Genomic DNA, 20,541 nt, shown 5'->3' on the forward strand with positions numbered 1-20,541 from the left:
CTTCATGAAGAATAGCAGTGAAACTGTTTTTGTTTCATTTCATGTAGCTTATTAGTTGTCTTGCCAATTGTTCTGTAGGCAAGTTTATCACTGTTGGATGGGGTAGGAAGGAGACACAGTTCCATGGATCAGAAGGCAGACAAGCAGCTTTTCAGATGCAAATGGTAAGTTTGGTTTGATGGATAAAAAGCCTTGACTGGAACAAATGTTAAGTTTGCCACCCACCAGGAGCTCTTTGGTGTCCACTTAGATGCCAGTAATGAACAGTTCTCTTCTGCTTTAGTAAAACTGCCTAGAGCCTTCAGGAAATGAGTCCCTCTAGAAAGATCCTTTTTTTCCTTGTTATTGCCAAGTTGCTTTGTGATTTATTTTCATAGTAGCAAATAATTATAACCAATATTCATCACCCAGTTTAAAAAATAAAACATCACAGACAAAGGAAACCCCCTGTGTATCCCGTCCCGATGTCCCTCCCCTTCCTCTCCAGAGAAAGCTGCCATCCTTCATTCACATGCATGTTCTCATACTTTTCCCGTATATGTGTATATTAGATATTTTTCTTTTTCTGTTGGATGAAACTCTTTGTTTTCCTTACTTCTGGATTGGAAAATTCTGAAGACCATATAATGATGTCTTGATGACTCAAGGCAGGACTTTTTAATCTTCTAATGTAGGCGGGGCGGCCCCTGAAGGCAGAGGTGTGTGGACACAAGAAGAGTGCAGACTCTTGGGGCACCTGGGGAAGTAGTGTCCGTGTCACATTAAATTCATTTAAACTCTTATATTTTATTTTACTTTATACAATACGAATATTTTTTAAAACTATGAATTGAAAAGTGTTACCCTTGAGTAAAATTAATGCCCCAAGAAGATGTGCCATATTTACCCTCTGGCACACTACCAGGTACCCCCAGGGGCATTACAGATCTCTGTTAGAAAAGTACAGATTACATTATCCTTATAACATTTAGAAGCTATGAGACCTTGGCAGGGAAGTTTACTAATGTTTCTGAGCCTCAGTATTCTCTGTAAAGTGGACAACATAATGTCTCCTTACAAGGGTTGAGATGGGCAGGTAATAACATATATAAAACAGCTATCATAGCATCAGCACAGTGTAGGCACTCAAATGGTAGTTGCTGCTTTTATTTTAGTAGACAAATAACTTTTGAAACTTTTTAAAGCGTAGTTTTTATTTCAAAACAACTTTATTGTGAGTAAAATATGCATAGTGGGTCTAATTTAACATTCTGAAAGCTATTGACTTATTAGAACAGTAAAGGATTATTAGAGGGCAGAAACATGGAGTAAGTACTCTGAGACACAACCTTGCTTCTTTGGGGGTGATCCACTACAACTGCCCAGCTTTGGACAAGTGGTTTTCATGTCCCCCTGATTTTTAAGTGATTTTTTTTTTTTTTTTGGCAGGACTTAAAAGGTATCCTTGACTAAACAGGAACTTGACCAAGTAAATAGTTGGTGCAATTTGAATATTCTTTCTTGCTGTAAGCAACAAGTAAATTATGGTACAGCTTTCTAAGACCATATCTTTTCGATTTAAAAATAGTGCTTTACTCATACATGTTATGACATGGGTAAACCTCATAAAGATTATGCTAAGTGAAAGAAGCCAGTCATAAAAGATCACATATAATATGATCCCATTTGTATGAAGTGCCCAGAAGGGGCAAATCCACAGAGGCAGAAAGTAGAGTAGTGGTTGGGTAGGGCTGTGGGGTGGGGTGGGGAAGGAGTGACTGCTAATGGATATGGGGTTTCTTTTTGGGATGATGAAAATGCTCAAAATTTAGATTATGGTGATGGCTATTCAACTTTGTAAATATACTTTAAAAACATTGATTCTTACCACTGAGTTTAAACAAACAAACAAAAAAACCCAAGGTGCATTGAATTGTGTGCTTCAAATGGGCGAACCTTAATAATATGTAAATTATATCCCAGTAAAGGTGTTAAAAAATAGTACTTTAAGGGAATCTATGGTAGTTTTGAAAATAAGGCAGTTTTCCATACTTTGTTAAACTCTGGAGAAGATGACACTTTACTACTGGTACCTGCTAGAGTAAGACTTATCTAGTATTAACAAAATTAGGGTTTATTAATGGTATAGGATGATCCAGGTAATGGGGGAAAAAACCGAGCATCCTGTTATCTAATGTACTATCCAGTAAACTACTCTAGCTTTTTTCCATGAACTTTTTCTAAAGGCTTTCTAGGGCCTCGTCTTGGTTTGGAAGTTCACAGCTGCCCTTCAGAAAAGAAAACAAAAATCCATGGAGTAGTCAGATACAAGTACTCATGTGAGCATAATTTACTTTGATTTTTTAAGTTGTGTTATTCTAGCCCTCAGCCTGTTCCCTGCCTGGGCTCTCCTAGTGCCCAGTAACACTGATTCAAGAGGTTGCATTTAGCTGGGCACAGTGGCTGATGCCTGTAATCCCAGCACTTTGGGAGGCCAAGGTGGGCAGATCACCTGAGGTCAGGAGTTCAAGACCAGCATGTCCAACATGGTGAAATCCTGTCTCTACTAAAAATACAAAAATTAGCCAGGCATGGTGGCAGACGCCTGTAATCTCAGCTACTTGAGAAGCTAAGGTAGTAGAATCACTCGTACCTGGGAGGCAGAGGTTGCCGTGAGCCAAGATTGTGCCACTGCACTCCAGCCTGGGCCATAAAGCAAGACTCCGTCTCAAAAAAAAAAAAAAAAAAAAATTGGGTGAGAGGGAGGAATTGAGGAGGATACCAAGGGTTGGACCTGAACAAATGGAAGCATAATTATATGTAGAAATTTCTATGAGCTACTCTTCTAGAATAGATGACTCAATAATACCCTGCTTGCCATCTACGTTTTCTGTCCTTAATTATTTCCAGTTCTATTTCATATAATGCCTATTTCAGGCCTTAACCCTTCAGTAAAGGAGGTTTGGTTTCTATACCCTAGGACAGTTTCATTGAGAATAAATTTTGTTAGGCTACCTATGTATTCCCTACTGTGCAGACTATAGTACAGTACTAGCAGAATTCTTAGGCTGTTACTAGAATATGATGATGAATGCCCGGGTGGTCATCTGTCTCCCACCCGGTAGAGTTGGCGTCAGGATTGAGATACACGTGGCCCTGGAGGAGACGTTTCTTCCCGTCATGCTGCAGAATGAGAACATTTCCATGTTTTCGTCATTGTTTGCTGCTGCCTTTACCACCTCTGTGGCTCCTCCCTATTCACCTTGTTCACATCTTAACTCATCTGTGCCCTGTTGTGAAGCTTACACAATATGTAAACAAAACTCTACCCTGTTGGACAAATGGAACACTTGTTTCCTTGTTGTAGTTACCTGATAGGTTCCTTAGCTCATTATATTCAGGATCTAGATCTGTAGCTCTTTTCCTCTTTTGCTGTTCTCAGAGGCCACTTTTTTTTTTTTTTAAATGCCCAAAGGAGGATTTTGTTTGTTTTACATTTTTTTCTTCTTTTTGATGATTTCTGCGTTCTAAGAACCAACCCTTGGATGGTTTCTGATTCTAGAGGCAGGCTTTCAAAGTAGCTTAAACCTCTTAAAAAACATCTATATCTAGTGGTCTGAGGCTTGTTTGATTCTGGGATACTTAAGGTCCCCCAGTAATATTGGTGTTTGTTCCCCTTTTTAGCATGAGTCTGCTTTGCCCTGGGATGACCATAGACCACAAGTTACCTGGCGGGGGGATGGACAGTTTTTTGCTGTGAGTGTTGTTTGCCCAGAAACAGGTATGGAAATATATTGCAGTTAAACAACAATAAAACATTTTTATCTTCTTAAAATTAAGAAAAATTTTCTTTCTTTTGCTTTGAGTAGGGTATTAATTATACATATGAGGCAAGGATGTGCTGCTTTAAATGTGAAATGAGTTTAGAGTTAAGAATTAGAAGAGTCCTTTGGGGCCATTTGGTCCATCCTCCTACCTGGTGGACACAAATTTGTAACAAAATTAATCTAATTGGCTATGTAAAACCATGGCAGTTTTTATTTGTAAGGAAGGTGTTTGAATAGTTCTGAATTGACAACTTTTATCATAATGTTTTAAGTGTGTATGTGTGTTTGACTCCACTCCCGCACAGGAGCTCGGAAGGTCAGAGTGTGGAACCGAGAGTTTGCTTTGCAGTCAACCAGTGAGCCTGTGGCAGGACTGGGACCAGCCCTGGCTTGGAAGTGAGTGGGAGAAGAAACCTTAGAGAAATTCTTGGAACCAGAGTAGAGGTGGTGGTACACATGGATACAGATGATACAGATGTTTGTGTAACACAAAAGGATTTTTACATTTCTTCATTTGGTTAAAAGGCTGTATCTATCTTTGTTTCTTCTTCTTTTTTTTTTTTTCTTATTCCCTGAAGTCTGAATTCAACTCGAATAGTAGATTTTACGCTTCTTCACAGATTTCATTGTTCCAAGGCCGCATATATTTTGCATTCCTAACTCTTAAAAGGCTGTGGTTTTAAGGCAGGGTATATATGAAGCCATTGTACAGAGCAGAAAATAGTGTTTAGAAGGGAAGGCCCAGTTTGCAAGGCTCTGTGGGGCAAATGGTGCTTTTGTGGAAATTAGGGAAAGAGCCTCCTTCCTTGGCACAAAATTCCCACAGTAGAGGATCTGCTTGCCAAGGAGCATGCAGGCTGGATTCAGACCCTGCTCTTTCCTTCCATTCTCCTCCTTGGCCCAGTACCCTTGTGCAGGTTACAATTTGCCTGTCATATGTGGCTGCCTGATTTTAGATAGAAGATGTATCTCCTCTGTTTCGGTGATATCTGTTGTATGTAGACCTCTTGTTTCCCACCAGTATCTGAATGGTATTATATGATAGAGCAGAAGAGAAATGTATTTGAATTAAAACCCTAGAGACAAATATGAATAAGATGAGGCAATTAAGATGTTTTCAACATTTGGTGAAGTCTTAAAAAAGACCTACTGGAGCATAGAATATTTGCTGAAGTCGTATAATGGAAGGAGAAATAGATTTTGATTTTTAGGACATTATACCTGGAATGGTTTAGATAACTTACTATTTTTAAAGTCATCCAAATGCAGTGTAAATATGTAAGGTTTTGTGGGCAAATGGAGCCTCTGTGTAAAATAGGAAAAGGCACTCTTTCCTCTGGGCAAGTACAGTCCCACAATGGGATGAACCGCTTGCCAAGAGACAAGGGACACATGGGATTTAAAACTTCCTTGGATAAAGATATTCATTAATTCGTTCATTCATTCATTCATGTTTGCTGGAAAAAAAAAAACTCTTCTGGATTTTATCTATTCTTTAGTTAGGTGAGCTTTCGACGTTGTAACACTCTGAGTTTGCTTTAAGACCCTCAGGCAGTTTGATTGCATCTACACAAGATAAACCCAACCAGCAGGATATTGTGTTTTTTGAGAAAAATGGACTCCTTCATGGACACTTTACACTTCCCTTCCTTAAAGATGAGGTTAAGGTAAGTGCCTGAGTTTGTTTCACCCTCGAGTGTAGAGGACTTTCCATAGCTATAGAGGGAATTTTTTTTTTTTTTTTTGAGATGGAGTTTCATTCTTGTTGCCCAGGTTGGAGTGCGATGGTGCAATCTCGATTCACTGCAACCTCCGCCTCCTAGGTTCAAGTGATTCTCCTGCCTCAGCCTCCCAAGTAGCTGGGATTACAGGCATGCGCCACCACAGCCAGCTAATTTTGTATTTTTAGTAGAGACGGGGTTTCTCCGTGTTGGTCAGGCTGGTCTCAAACCCCTGACCTCAGGTGATCCACCCGCCTCCACCTCCCAAAGTGCTGGGATTACAGGCGTGAGCCATCATGCCTGGCCTATAGAGGGGATTTATATTTGATATGGATATATAAATAGTAGCTTTAGAGTAAATAGTAATAAAAATGGTGGCTTCCTAGAACTGATTTTTATTTAATAAAAGATATATTGTTTTTCCAGTGATTTTGCAAATAATAGCATTTGTCCCCCACCTTAGATAAAACAGAAGTAGGAAATAAAAATGCTAGTTTTTATTATTTATTTTGACAAAAGCATAATTTTTCCAGTAATGAAGATGTTTTTCATTTATAACATTTAAATCTTAAGTGGTTTGTATACCATTAAGATTCTTGCTGAAGTGAGAACACATCAAATGGTATCTCTGTGTAAAATTTTAAACATCCTAAGTTGAGAGACGAGTTTAATGAACTCCCATGTAACTATTACTCACTTTCAGTAGATACCAACATTTTGCAAAACTATTTTCATCTGTCCGCAACTCTTTGGCCTATACATACATATACTTACATATATTTTTATTTCCTGGAGTTTTAATTCTAGAAATCATATTTTCAATATTTATTTATAACAGTTAAGGACATTTTTCTTTACATAACCATAATTCCATTATTACATCTTATCTCTGTGTTGTCTAACACCCAGTCCATATTCCAGTTTCTCTGATTGTCTAAAAATGTCACCTTGTATTTGGTTAAGTTTCTTAAGTCTCTTTTAATCTTTAAGCATAATGTATTTCTTTTTTTTAAGTCCTCTACATAATAATGACATATTTTACAGATTTGTTTAATGCCTCCGTAGGTTAGTGATTTACAGCTAGGGATGAGCTCAGGTAGTGGGATTATTTGATTTGAGAGAGGAAATACAGCTATTATAAAGATTTGGAAGTAAATCCATAACTGAAAGCCAATGACAGATCTTTTTTCCCTTCTAGGTAAATGACTTGCTCTGGAATGCAGATTCCTCTGTGCTTGCAGTTTGGCTGGAAGACCTTCAGAGAGAAGAAAGCTCCATTCCGAAAACCTGTGGTAAGACAGCTGTAGTACCCCAGCCTTCTGCCCCATAAAACGTAGTTGAAAGTAGACAGGTATGGGATTTCCTTCATCCCTTCTACTTAGTCCCTTAGTAGAATCAAAGATGCTGAAGTGGGTAGGTGGAGATGGGGGTGGTTAGGTTTTGATTGATTGTGGATTTCAGTCATGTATTGGTTGGGGTTCTCTAGAGAAACAGAAATAATACATATATATAATTCGTCCCTCAGTATTCTCGGGGGATTAGTTCTAGGATTGCCCATGGACGCCAAAATCCACACATGGTCAAGTCCTGCAGTCAACCCTGCAGAACACTCAGATATGAAAAGTCAGCCTTTTGTATACTTGGGTTTTGCATTCCTCAAGTACCATATTTTTGATGTGCGTTTGGTTGCGGGTATAGAATCCACAATATGAAGGGCCGACTGTATTCATTGAAAAAAATATGAATATAAATGGACCTGTGCAGTTCAAGCCTGTGTTGTTCAAGGGTCAGCTGTACTTACATAGAGAGACGGTGAGAGAGGGAATAGGGTGGGGCGGGAGGGAGAGAGAGTAATAGAGTGTGGATAGATTTACTTTAAAAGATTAGCTAATGTAGGGGATGGCAAGTTTGAAATTTGTGGGGCAGGTTGGCAGGCTGGAAATTCAGGTAAGAATTGATGTTGCTGTCTTGAGTATGAAATCTGTAGGGCAGGCTGGAAACTTAGGGAGGATTTCTGTTACAGCCTTAAGGTAGAATTTCTTCTTTTCTGCGAAGCCTCAGTTTTTGCTTTTAAGGTCTTCAGCTGAATGAATGGGACCTTCCCACATTATGGAGAATAATCTGCTTTCCTTACAGTCAGCCGATTATAAATATTAATCACATCTACAGAATACCTTCACAGCAACATCTGGAGTTTCAGCAGATAGCTGGGTGCCATAGCCTAGCCAACTTGACACAATAAAATTAACTGTTGTAAGTCATCACGTGCTTTCCCTAGTGCATGGTATTACCACAGAAAAAAACACTAACCAAAGGAATTCTGTGGACGTGAAAGAAGATTTAGATTAAGTGTAAAAGTAAGAATATTTTTATAGCTTTTAAAATGTATAAGTGTGTGGTTTTAAGTATTAAATAATACTTGAAAATGTTAGAAAATAAGATGAGAAAAAAATCTCATAGTTCTACCACTTCGTAATAATCACTATTCAAATTTTCTTGTTTTCTAGGTTTTTCATGTATATATCTCAGTATAGCTATCATCTTGTTTTTGTTAAAAGTGTAGTAGGTATGGGCCAGGTGCGGTGGCTCACACACACATTGCACAAGAACAGCCACAACATCTGTGCTCACAGAACATCAGCATGTGGTCTAACTTCAAAGTGTTGTAATAATGCGGTTTGAGACTAGGTTATGTTTGCTGTGATCACTAAGTTAAGCATTAGTGAGCAAGGAGATTGAGAAAATCCTTAATATAAATAATATTTCTTAATATAACTATAATTCCTAATATAACTGAGGTCTTAATTTATATGTCATCTGTTTAGTAAAGGTTGGTTTTGGCATGATTAAGTCTTGCTTGCTTAATAGATGTTGGAAGGATAATTTCATGCTTATCTTCTTTGGACAGCTGAATCAGGGTTAATACACAGATAGCCTTGAACATAAGTGCTTGCAAAGCACCTGAAAGAAAATAAGCATCTTAAGCCCAATACAACACAATGATGCTAGTCTAGATCTTGGATTAAGTGTTTTAATACTTTTAATCTAATTGCCAAGTTATCTTCTTCCTAAATCTTCATGAGAAAACCCACTAAAAGAATGCTTTGTCCTGGTAGCCTTCCATTGTGATCATAAAGTTTGGAAGTAAAGTTGAAAATAAACATGTGGGCCAGGCGTGGTGGCTCAGGCCTGTAATCTCAGCACTTTGGGAGGCCGAGGCAGGCAGATCACAAGGTCAGGAGATCGAGACCATCCTGGCTAACACGGTGAAACCATGTTTCTACTAAAAATACAAAAAAAAAAATTAGCCAGGTGTGGTGGTGGGTGCCTGTAGTCCTAGCTACTCGAGAGGCTGAGGTAGGAGAATGTCATGAACCCGGGAGGTGGAGCTTGCAGTGAGCCGAGATTGCACCACTGCACTCCAGCCTGGCCGGCAGAGCGAGACCCTGTCAATAAAAAAAAAAACAAAAAAAAACGAAAATAAACATATGAATAAAAGTTAAAAATAGAAAAAAAACAAGAAAATAAACATGTATTTCTGACCTTATTGATTCTTGATATTTTATCTGCATGGAAAGCTATTTTTTGGCAATTATTATTGTTCTTATTTTAGAGACGAGGCTGAGCAGGAAGGGTCCTTTGAAAAAGAAAAGATTGCCCTTGAACCCCTCTGGCAAGTGGGATGAAGTCTGCTTCCCAGCCTTTAACGGCCTTCTTTTCATTTTCCCTTGCAGTTCAGCTCTGGACTGTTGGAAACTATCACTGGTATCTCAAGCAAAGTTTATCCTTCAGCACCTGTGGGAAGAGCAAGATTGTGTCTCTGATGTGGGACCCTGTGACCCCATACCGGCTGCATGTTGTCTGTCAGGGCTGGCATTACCTCGCCTATGATTGGCACTGGACGACTGACCGGAGCGTGGGAGATAATTCAAGTGACTTGTCCAATGTGGCTGTCATTGATGGAAGTAAGCTCCTGGGAAGTGTGTCCATGAGCCTGCAAGGAGTCCTGAGCCTAGGGCCTGCAGATGTGGTGGTTTGACTGGAACAGTGGGGAATCTTTATTTGTTTTGGCTGTTTGGGTTACTTGTTTTTTTATTGAATGGGATATAAGGTGGGGTATATTCTCTCCTGAGAACCATTGTCCCCCTTCCCCCCCCCCCCCCCAGTTTCCTGTTATACTGCATCTGTGGCCTTCACACGTTTACTTGCCTGGCCTTTGAAGACACTGAAAACTTTGACTCTAGGTAGAGAGGACGACAACAGTACAGTCTTGTGGGATTGGGTGTGTTAGCTTTATCTGTTTGCCCTGACACAGATTTATAATTGATCCTTATACCACCCCACTTGTGTTACTTTGTTTCCTGATACAAATGCTTGCTGATATATACCTCTCCAGTATGTTCAGTTCATGCATAAACGTTTGCCTAATATGAAGATTAGGTTGATATTTTATAATGAGGTAGAAGGTTTTTTTAGGGGGTAGGGTGGGGAGGGCAAGACTGAGGAGTGAAGTAGTCACCTTAATGAATAGTTTCATTGCTGATATGAAAGGGAGCACTGGCTTCTAAGATTGTAATGTGAGGTGGTATATTAATTCATATTCTGTGTAATATTCTACATAATACTGATTTTATAGTCATGTGTTCTATATAGAGAACTTAATCAGATCTGTGTTATTACCAAATCCACACATAGGAAAGTGCTTTAAGGATTTTGAAAGTATTAATTCCCTTGGTTTAGTGTGGCTTGGTTGCAGGCCCAGGTTTAAAGCTAGAGGTCTGACCTCTTGGCCTTTTTGCCTTAGTCCCTGGCACCTGAAACTCCAGGTTCTGAGATGGACTCCCCTAGGCCTAGAGGTGACAATAGCCAATTATGGACAGAACCCATGACATTTCCCCATCCCACACTGTTTTTAAACTTGTTCCTGAGAAAAACATTGAAAGTTATTTTTTTGTGAATTGCCATTATTGTTTAGATATGCTGTGATGTTCAGATGGCTTATCTTACCAATTGAATATCCCTAGGTCTAATCCTCTTCTTTCTTTTTCACTGCAGACAGGGTGTTGGTGACAGTCTTCCAGCAGACTGTGGTTCCGCCTCCCATGTGCACCTACCAACTGCTGTTCCCACACCCTGTGAATCAAGTCACATTCTTTGCACACCCTCAAAAGAGTAATGACCTTGCTGTTCTAGATGCCAGTAACCAGATTTCTGTTTATAAATGTGGTATGTTATAAAACTTTTACCAAGATGTTCTGAATCAAGTCCCTTCTACTCCTACATAAAAGCAAATTATAGTTTGGTGTTGCCATAGGTCTAGTGTTTCTCAAAATTTTTAAGTCTGCAGTTGATATCATTATCATTATGATATTTAATTGGCTTGGGTTTTTGTTTTTGTTTTTTTTTTAATCCTATACTGGTGTGTATGAGCCATTCCTTTTCCCTTACTGACTTGAAGAGTCAGTTATTTAAGAATAACATTGAACTCTGGAAATAACATAGTATGTTATACATTGTTAACATGTTTTACTCTTTTCATAGCCTTTACACATATTTTCAGTTGATATCATCCCTCCTAGGAACTGTGTCAGAGATGGGGTTTTCCTCTTTTGTAGATGAGGGAACACAGTGTCAGAGGTTTTGTAATTTGTTTGAACAAGAATGGACAAGGACCTCAACACAGGTGCTCTAGCTCCTAATCCACTTGTCCTGCCACAGCCCCATTGCTGTCAGTTCTTCATTACTTTCCTGATGTGCTGGAGAATCTGAAATTTGTTTTTACTTGTGAGTTCTGTGGTTACGTCATAAATTCTGCTGGCATATGGCAGTGGTAGCCTTGTTTTCAAATATCTTTTGAATTCTCAGAAAAAGCCTAGATAGTTGCCAAGAGAGAATAATCAAAATTAATTAATTTAAATGGGAAGTCCTTACTTTCATATCAGCTTTTCTGTTAAGTCAGCAGCCCACTGTGTACATGGATCCTATCTGGATGTATCACCAGTTTCTCTGATTATAGTTTCAGTGTGTAAAATGCTGTTACAGTCCTCCTTAAACTTTTCAAAATAGCTTTAAAAAAAAGTGCAAATATGTTCATTGTCAAGGCAAAAAGAATCAGATGTAAGCTTTTGTGGGACTTAACTGTATGATGCTAATGAGTTTATGTGTCACTTTATGATGTATGGTATGTTTTGTTCTGCATTCACTTAAAAAATAGCTTTATATCATTCATCTATTTAAAGTGTACAATTCAATGGTTTATATGTGTGTGTATGAATATATATACATATGTATATGTATATATATGTATATTCACAGAGTTGTACAGCCATCACCACAATCAATTTTAGGACATTTTTATCTCCTCAGAATGAAACCCTGTACCACCCTGCATTCATTTTACTTGAGAGAAACTCCCTGTGATGAGATAGGACAGGTTGAGAGCTCCACTTTTGAAAGATTGTTCGGCATCAATATGTGGGGTTGGCCATAGGTCAGGGGCACCTGGAGGCAGAGATTCTAGTTAGGAGAAGCTGTTGTCAAGTGTCCAGGCAGGAGCTAGCGAGAGCTTGAGCCAGAGCAGTGTTCATAGAAATGGAAAGAAGAGAAAGATCATAACAAATCCATGAACTAAAAACCCTGAGAAGTTAAAGAGCCCACTGGGGAGAGTTTGGATATAAGAGAATCTGGAAAAAGAGATCTTGGACTGGAACAGGTCAGGGCTCAGTGCCCAAGTGGAAGGGAAATTAAGAACTTGGAGTCAAGTGGTAGACATTTGAGTGGTGTGGAGACAAGTTCGTTGCCAAAGTTTTCAAAGATGGTGTTTGATGCATCCTGAGTATCACTCCTTTTTCCCCCTCATTGCTTCTTGATTGTTTATTATATGCCAGGCTTTTTTCTAGTACTTGGCTTGTTGTACTAGAAAACTAGTTGTACTTTGTCTACAACTTGTTGTTCTAGGTGTAGACAAAAGATATCAATTAAATATGATCTATCAGATGGCAAGTGCTGTGGAGAAAAATTAAGCAAAATAAGGGATAGGGAGAGCTTAAGGATAAGGGTTTACAGGGGGAAGGTGGCTTTCCTATTTAGTGTGATCCCAAAGGCCTCTCTGTGAAGGTGACATTGAAGCAGAGACCTGGTGAGAATCACAGTGGGAGCCACGCAGACATCTGGGGTAAGAGCGTCCCAAGCATTCTATGCTTGAAGGCGAAGAAGAAAAAAGAAAGAGCGTTCCAAGCAGAGTAAAAAGCAACCACCGAAGTGCCGGTTGTGTTTAGGAAATAGCCAGGAGGCCAGGGTGGCTGCAGCAGAGCAAAGGAGGGGAAGGTGGTGGGTGAGTTCAGAGTGGTGATGGGAATCTGCTCTTGTAGGGCCTTGCGGCTTTTACTCCGGGTGAGATAGGAGCCACCAGAGGGCTTAGAACAGAGGAGTGCAGTGTTCTGGCTGAATTTTTTAAAGGCTTGCATTGGCTGCTGTGCAGTGAATAAACTGGATGAAGAATAGAAAGAAAATGTCTTTTAAGCAGGTGCTTAGGACTTTGGAGAATTTGAGGATATTGAGAGGTGGTTGAAGACAGTGGAGGAAATTGTCCACAGCACTGGGCTGAGAGGGTAGCCCTTTCACCTGGTCTTGCTGAGATGTGGCCTTTATCAGGGAAGATTATGACTGATGTGTTCTTAAGGGGAAAGCAGAGATTTTAAGGAGGTTGAGATGCGATTATTTTCTAGATTGCCGTTTGCCTTCTAGAACTCGTTAATTGCAGACACCATCCCTAGTATTAGGTGAAATCTTACAATTTACGATGATAGTATTTGCATTTTTGTTTTTCAGGTGATTGTCCAAGTGCTGACCCTACAGTGAAACTGGGAGCTGTGGGTGGAAGTGGATTTAAAGTTTGCCTTAGAACTCCTCATTTGGAAAAGAGATACAAGTAGGTTCTTAATTATCTTGGGCTTCTGGGAACAGAATCAGCCAGCATGCAGTCCTAAATTCAGCCATCTGATAACAGTTCTATGCCTGTTGCTGAGTGGAACAAGAAATAAAGACAACACCCAGGCCCTGACTTTCGGATCTGATTGGAGAAGCCAGTCATGTAGTTTGTCTGAATGCCATATAATTTGATAGGTAGCAGGAGAGCATGAGTCGTAAGCCAGCCTAGGACCTACTCCCAATAGCGCTTGGTTCTCCAGGAAAAATCATGTGGGAAAGATGGAGATGACAATGATAAGGTGGAGCCACATTCTCTTACATAAGTGGGGATGTATGGGTTGTTAACATGGATGACCTAATGCAGCCTCTGTCTTTGCTCCATCCCAGAATCTAGAACTTCTGGGTGCTGTGCTTTGAGGCTCCCGGGATGGAAATCAGAATGCATTCTTCCATTGAAACAGTATTGTAAACAACTGGACATAATTGAATACCTCAGGTACACTATAGGCATTTGCAAAATGACCTAGAAACCAAATTATAATGCCACATCTGTGAGAGAACTTTTTTAAAAAGTACCACTTATTGAGTACTTACAGATTAAAAAAACAAAGTGTAGAGGTTAGGTAACTTACCCAAGGTCATGGACCTGGTAACTAGGGAATTTAGGGTTTGATTCTATTCTGTTTGATAAGTCCATGTTCTTCATTACTAAACTACTCTGCCTCCAGGGAACATTTATTGTTAGATTAATAGAAATAATTAACTGAGTACAACAAATAACAGAATTTAATAAATAATGTTTCTTAAATATATGTGATATATTTTATAAATACAGCAGAAGTGTTCAACCTCTGTATGATTTTGAGGCTGCCTGTATAATGCTTAGTAGTTTTTAAAGAGCATTTACATGCATTATTTCACTTCACAGACTTGAAACCACTAGAGTAGAGATAGAGGACAAATTAGAAAGTATGAAGCAGTTTAGAATATAGTTTCATTTAAAAAAAATTGATGGGGATAATGCCAATTCGTCTGAGATTTCACAGAAGACATGAATACTCATCGTGATCTTGGGGAAGGGATAGGTTTGGGGTTGGCAAAGAATTGGGAACATTGGGTCTGGTGGGGAAGAAAGTGTCAGTGAAAACCAGAGGTGGGACTGATCCTCCATGGGATACTCTATGTGAGTGCAATGGAGAGCCTGAGTCCGGGGAGAGATGTTTGAGGAGGAAGATCAGGCTAGTGACCAACTTCTTCAGTGAGAGCTGCGGATTTGCCACCTGATCTAAAAGGCAGGAAGTAGCCATTGTCGGTTCCTACGTGAGGTGACAAGAATAGTGCACTGGTCAGGTGTATAAATGCTACCAAAGAATGCGTTAGAGACATGGAGACCATCTCTCAAGCTAGTCAGTCAGTTTAATGTGAGGTGCTTAGGAAAGGACCCATTCTACTGCAAGTCACATACCTGCCAGAGCCTGGTTTGAATGCTGGTAAGTCATGGCAGTGGAAAAGCTCTGGGGTTCATTAGTGTAGGGACTAGGGCTGGTAATTTTCTTTTGTAGTCAGTTTCCTCAAGTGTTCTCTTCAAATTTAAAGATTTCAGGGTATGAGAAATTTAGGGGAAACATAAAAACGTATTCTTAAGCCAGACAAAGATTAATTTTAGATTTTCTAGTATTTGGTAGTATCTCAGGTTTTGTCCCTCCAAATAATTAGGAGTGGACTATATACAAGATGCTTCAGTCTTCCTTCATCCAGGAACGTCTCAGTGGTTTTTAAGTTTTATTCATGTCTTGGATATTCTTCAATATTTACAATAGAATTCAGTTTGAGAATAATGAAGATCAAGATGTAAACCCGCTGAAACTAGGCCTTCTCACTTGGATTGAAGAAGACATCTTCCTGGCTGTAAGCCACAGTGAGTTCAGCCCCCGGTCTGTCATTCACCATTTGACTGCAGCTTCTTCTGAGATGGATGAAGAGCATGGACAGCTCAATGTCAGGTATTGCAGTTTTTCCCTGTACTCCACATGTTAAGCAAATGGAGTTAGGTTTTTGTCTTTTATGAGCGTACAACTTTTGACTTCTATTGATCAAGGTTGAGGAGCAGTAGCTTTCTTGTTAGACACACTTAACAAGAAGGTTAAATCTAGTTATGAGCCATGTCAAAATAACAGACCAAAAATATGTCAAAAAGTGGTGAAAAATAGGATAAATATTAATAGATGAAGCAACTTTTAAAGATATGTTAAATATTTTAATTCAGCATCTACCCACATTTTTCCAGGGTGATTGTTATATGTTATAATTGATTTTAATAACTGTAAAGCATAATTAGAGTGGCTAATTCTCATGGGCTAATGTGATGGGAAGAAATTTTGTATAAATGCAGTCATGCGCATATATGTGCGTGTGTGTGTGTGTGTGTATACATAACCTTTTCTATGTTTAGATACACAAATACTTGACATGGTATTACAATTGCCTGTAGTATTCTGTAAAGTAACATGCTGTCCAGGTTTGTAGCCTAGTAGCAATAGGCCATACCCCATAGCCTAGGGGTGTAGTAGGCTACACCACCTAGGTTTGTGTAAGTACTCTATGATGTTTGCACAATGATGAAATCACCTGACAACACATTTCTCAGACGTATCCCCATCATTAAATGATGCATAATTGCATATATATGCTTTGTTTTGATGTGGTGACTTCAAAATGCTTCTTCCAGCCTCCTCTTCTATATACCCTATTTTGTACCTGACTACATTTACCATTAGAAAGTCTCTATTCTTCTTTGCTGAAATTTCACTGTTCTCTGGGCCTGAGTTTTGTTTTGATTCCTGACTATATCTTCATTATGTAACAGGTTTCAGTTAATGAATGCTCTTCTGTGTAATGCAAGCCCTGTTGTATAGTTGATAGCATTTTCTAGCCAGTTCCCAGAACTCCTTGTTTCCAGTGTCAATACTTGGCACCTTTGTCCACTGATACTAATCCCCAGATTAATTTGTAATTGAAGCCCTACTGGTGAGATTTCTGAGAAACGTTGTTGCAAAATTAGGAACCTTTCCTTTATATATATACATTACATAAATTTATAGACATAAAACATTTTAATGCAGTCATTTGCTGCTACTCTTTGACTCATAGTCTTTCGTGATATTTTGAAAAAGCCTTTTGTTAACATGTCTAAATGCAGAATATGTTCCAGAAATATGTAGCACTTAAAGTAAGCCATTAGATTACCTTTTGAAAAGCGGAGCAATTTACTAAGTTTCTACTTCTTCAGATTTGAAATTCTTCATCATTAGCTTGTAGAGGCAAAAGCTTGATGCAGTCATCTCATTTGCTGTAAAGGAAATGAGAAGTCATTTGCAGTATATTTCTACTGCTTTGACTTTTATTTCTCAAAAAGACTGTTTTGTTCATATAAAATATTAATGCTTTTGAGGACTACAAAGTCCCTCGATTTGGTTTACATTTACTTTAGCTTATACTTTGTAAAAAATACTCTTCTAAGTGCTTTGTCTGTTTTAGCTTACTTATTTCTCATAATACCTCTTTAAAGTATATGCCATTTGCACCACCATTTTACAGATGAGACAACTAAGACATGGAGCAGTTAGGTAACTTGCCTGAGATCATGCAGGTGGAGCCAGGATCAAATCCCAGCCAGTCTAGCTCCAGAGTTTGTTCTCTTCTTGACAGATAATTTATCCTCACAAAATTTGAAGCATTTGTAGAGGAATTCCCTATTGTTATGTTTAGTTTTTTTGTAGATTGGTTAAAAAACTTTGAATTAAATGTTAGCATTAACATCATTTGCTTTTATCATTACTTCTTTGTCTCTTTTTTCTTTTTTTAATCACTACCTCTTCCTCCTCTTTTGAGAAATTCTGCTTCCGTGGCTATGGTCCAAGCTACTTGAGAAGGTGAGGTGGGAGAATCACTTGAGCCTAGGAGGTTGAGATTGCAGTGATCTGTGATTGTGTCAACTGCATTTCAACCTGGGCAACAGAGCAAGATACTGTCCAAAAAAAAAAAAAAAAAAAAAAGAGTGAAATTTTACTTCGCTCCATTGACTCAGGGAAAAAATGTAATGGTGATAACAAATTCCCTTCATCTCATTAGCGAAAATCCACAATTTTCCATCAATCGATACGATAGTGATAGAGATATTGAGTGTGCTCATTTTCCTACAGACCAGCTGCTTTAACTATTTTAAGCAGACAGAAATGATATTGGTACCATCCATGTCTAATGAAGGCAATACATTGTAATAAGTTGCAGTAAGTTGTGGCCAGAAGAGGAATGATGACTTCACAGTGTAAACAACTACCTTATTGGGTTTGTGGAAAATGGTGTCATGTAGCAGATGTGGCTATATCTGGGCTTTGGTTTGGAGTAGTTTTATCTATTCATCTAACCGTCCATCTCTAAGTGTATAAGTTGTGTGTGTGTGTGTGTGTGTGTGTAGTATTGGGTGTGTATATATGTATTTTGTCTACATTGTATTGAAGTAGGTAGTGCAGCATCAAAAGGAAATTGTTGATTTTCAAAATCAGTGAAATGTCACTATTTTTGAGAAAAATGGTCTGTTTACACTCCCTTCTCCTTTTTTTTATCAGTTCATCTGCAGCGGTGGATGGGGTCATAATCAGTCTATGTTGCAATTCCAAGACCAAGTCAGTAGTATTACAGCTGGCTGATGGCCAGATATTTAAGTACCTTTGGGGTGAGTATCAAGGTGTTAGGAAAGCATGTTATGACTTACATAGATGCTTAGTTCTTAAGAACATGTACTTGTATCTTGCCAGTACAATATTGATTGTCAGGTCTTTTAACTACCCTGGAAAACCCTAAGCTTTAGAGTGGAATTGGCAAGTGTATTCTACTCCTGTTTCCTCTTTTAATGAACTAACATACTCTTAAAAAAGTGATTGATGACTATCGCAGGGACAAAAAACCAAACACCGCATGTTCTCACTCATAGGTGGGAATTGAACAATGAGAACACTTGGACACAGGAAGGGGAACATCACACACCTGGGCCTGTCGTGGGGTGGGGGAGGGTGGAGGGATAGCATTAGGAGATATACCTAATGTAAATGACAAGTTAATGGGTGCAGCACACCAACATGGCACATGTATACATATGTAACAAACCTGCACGTTGTGCACATGTACCCTAGAACTTAAAGTATAATAAAAATATATATAAATAAATAAATAATGCCAGCATTAGAGAAAAAAAAGTGATTGAAATTGCATGTTAAGTGTTTTAGCAAATATTGATGTTGATGGTTTTTTGCAAAGAGCGCATCAGCTATTTGTGAACTAGATCTGTGATCTTGCAGAGTCACCTTCTCTGGCTATTAAACCATGGAAGAACTCTGGTGGATTTCCTGTTCGGTTTCCTTATCCATGCACCCAGACCGAATTGGCCATGATTGGAGAAGAGGTAGGTGAACACGGAGCAGGAAATTTACTTAAAGTAGTTACCCAGGGACTGATGGCGTTAAGTAGAAAGAGCGTGGGCTTTGGAGGTGGACTTGGGTCTCCACTAAATGCCTAGACAATAGTGGGAAATGATCTCACTTTCATAAGCCACACCTTATTCATCTATAAAATGGGAAAATCAGTGTCTGTCTATCAGGGTTCAGAAGACTAAATGAGATAATATATGTGATTAGCAACCTTTTATCCCTAGTTGTACAAATCATTCAAAGTTAATTTTATTTAGTAGGGAAAACAGAAATGTGATCTTGAAAATAGTTTTAGTAGATTTTTATTCAACACATACTAGAATGCCTATAATTGTGGTGGATGGTAGAATGCAGTGGCTGGAAAACAAAACCGCTTGACTAATTCCTGCTCTTCTGGATCTATTAATCCAGAAGATTAATAGATCTGTGATCTGTTAATTTCATTGTAATGATTCCCTTTGTTGGGAGTGTGATGGCAATGGACAGAGTATATTGGTAGAGAATACTGAGATGTTTGAGGGGTAATTTGAGGATGGTGGCTATGAGAATGGGAGTCCTGCATCTGGTGGTCCAGGAAGGCCTCTCGGAGGCAGTGATGTGTGTGCTGAGATGTGAAGAAAAAGAAGGCTCTGTCTCCAGGCAGAAGGAACAACAAACTCCTTGAGCTTAGCAAGAGCTCATCTTAATCAAGGAACTGGATGGAAGTATTGTGGCTGGAGCTCAGTGACAGTCATAGGAGGGAATTTGGGTTCTTTAATTGAACAAAGATTAGAAACTTCTTGTGATTTTTAATGACACAGTAATGTGTTCTGCTTCATGGTTTGGACAGTGATTCTGGCTGCCCAGAAGAGACTTGATTGGAGAGTGACGAGACTGGAATATGGGACCAACACCGGTTGAGTGGAGTTAGTGAGGGGAAAAAGGAGATGGGTTTGAGATATGTGTAGGAGATGGAGATGTCAGGGCTCACTGATGGATTGGGTGGCTTCACATTCCGTTTTGCGCTGGACCAGCCACGTCTTAGGTATCTATCTTTAGTCCTGATTACAGGAACTTAGGTGTGAAATCATAGGGTGGTAGAACTATGTGATAGGAAAGATAGGTTTAACTGATTTGAGATAGAATTGCTTGTGATTTCAGTTTTATTTCTTTGCAGGAATGTGTCCTTGGTCTGACTGACAGGTGTCGCTTTTTCATCAATGACATTGAGGTATCAAGGCTTGGTTTGGTGTTGGATCCTTTTCACAGTGTTAGCTCCGAGTAATCTAGCTAGCTTTCGCCCATGCCTCTCTGGCCTTCTCTTGCAGGTTGCGTCAAATATCACGTCATTTGCAGTATATGATGAGTTTTTATTGTTGACAACCCATTCCCATACCTGCCAGTGTTTTTGCCTGAGGGATGCTTCATTTAAAAGTAAGTTTTCAATGTATAAAATAGAAATGGTCCCTCCTCCAATGTCTTTTGGAGTCTTGATGACTTTTTGAATTCTTCATTTATTTTGGCTTTTTATCAAGGAGTCCTAGGCTGGAGAAAATCTTTAGAGTTATTTTACGTAGACCCTAATCTCAACATAATATCTCAGTTAAATCATTCTGCACT

General features: G+C 39.0%; 1 protein-coding gene across 2 annotated transcripts in view; it reads left to right on the top strand.

The window, feature by feature from the left end:
- Window positions 1-20,541, top strand: part of ELP1 (elongator acetyltransferase complex subunit 1) — a 64,819-nt gene that overhangs the window by 11,017 nt on the left and 33,261 nt on the right. For both annotated transcript variants that reach the window (XM_003810890.6, XM_034967934.3), the window contains 13 exons: window positions 79-164; window positions 3,664-3,760; window positions 4,112-4,202; window positions 5,350-5,473; window positions 6,726-6,819; window positions 9,262-9,492; window positions 10,583-10,753; window positions 13,358-13,457; window positions 15,277-15,459; window positions 18,085-18,191; window positions 18,814-18,917; window positions 20,099-20,152; window positions 20,250-20,355. In XM_003810890.6, coding sequence (XP_003810938.2) covers window positions 79-164; window positions 3,664-3,760; window positions 4,112-4,202; window positions 5,350-5,473; window positions 6,726-6,819; window positions 9,262-9,492; window positions 10,583-10,753; window positions 13,358-13,457; window positions 15,277-15,459; window positions 18,085-18,191; window positions 18,814-18,917; window positions 20,099-20,152; window positions 20,250-20,355 — 1,548 coding nt within the window. The remainder of the gene's footprint in view (window positions 1-78; window positions 165-3,663; window positions 3,761-4,111; window positions 4,203-5,349; window positions 5,474-6,725; window positions 6,820-9,261; window positions 9,493-10,582; window positions 10,754-13,357; window positions 13,458-15,276; window positions 15,460-18,084; window positions 18,192-18,813; window positions 18,918-20,098; window positions 20,153-20,249; window positions 20,356-20,541) is intronic.

Source organism: Pan paniscus, chromosome 11 (genome assembly GCF_029289425.2).
Source record: "Pan paniscus chromosome 11, NHGRI_mPanPan1-v2.0_pri, whole genome shotgun sequence".
Lineage (NCBI taxonomy): Eukaryota > Metazoa > Chordata > Mammalia > Primates > Hominidae > Pan > Pan paniscus.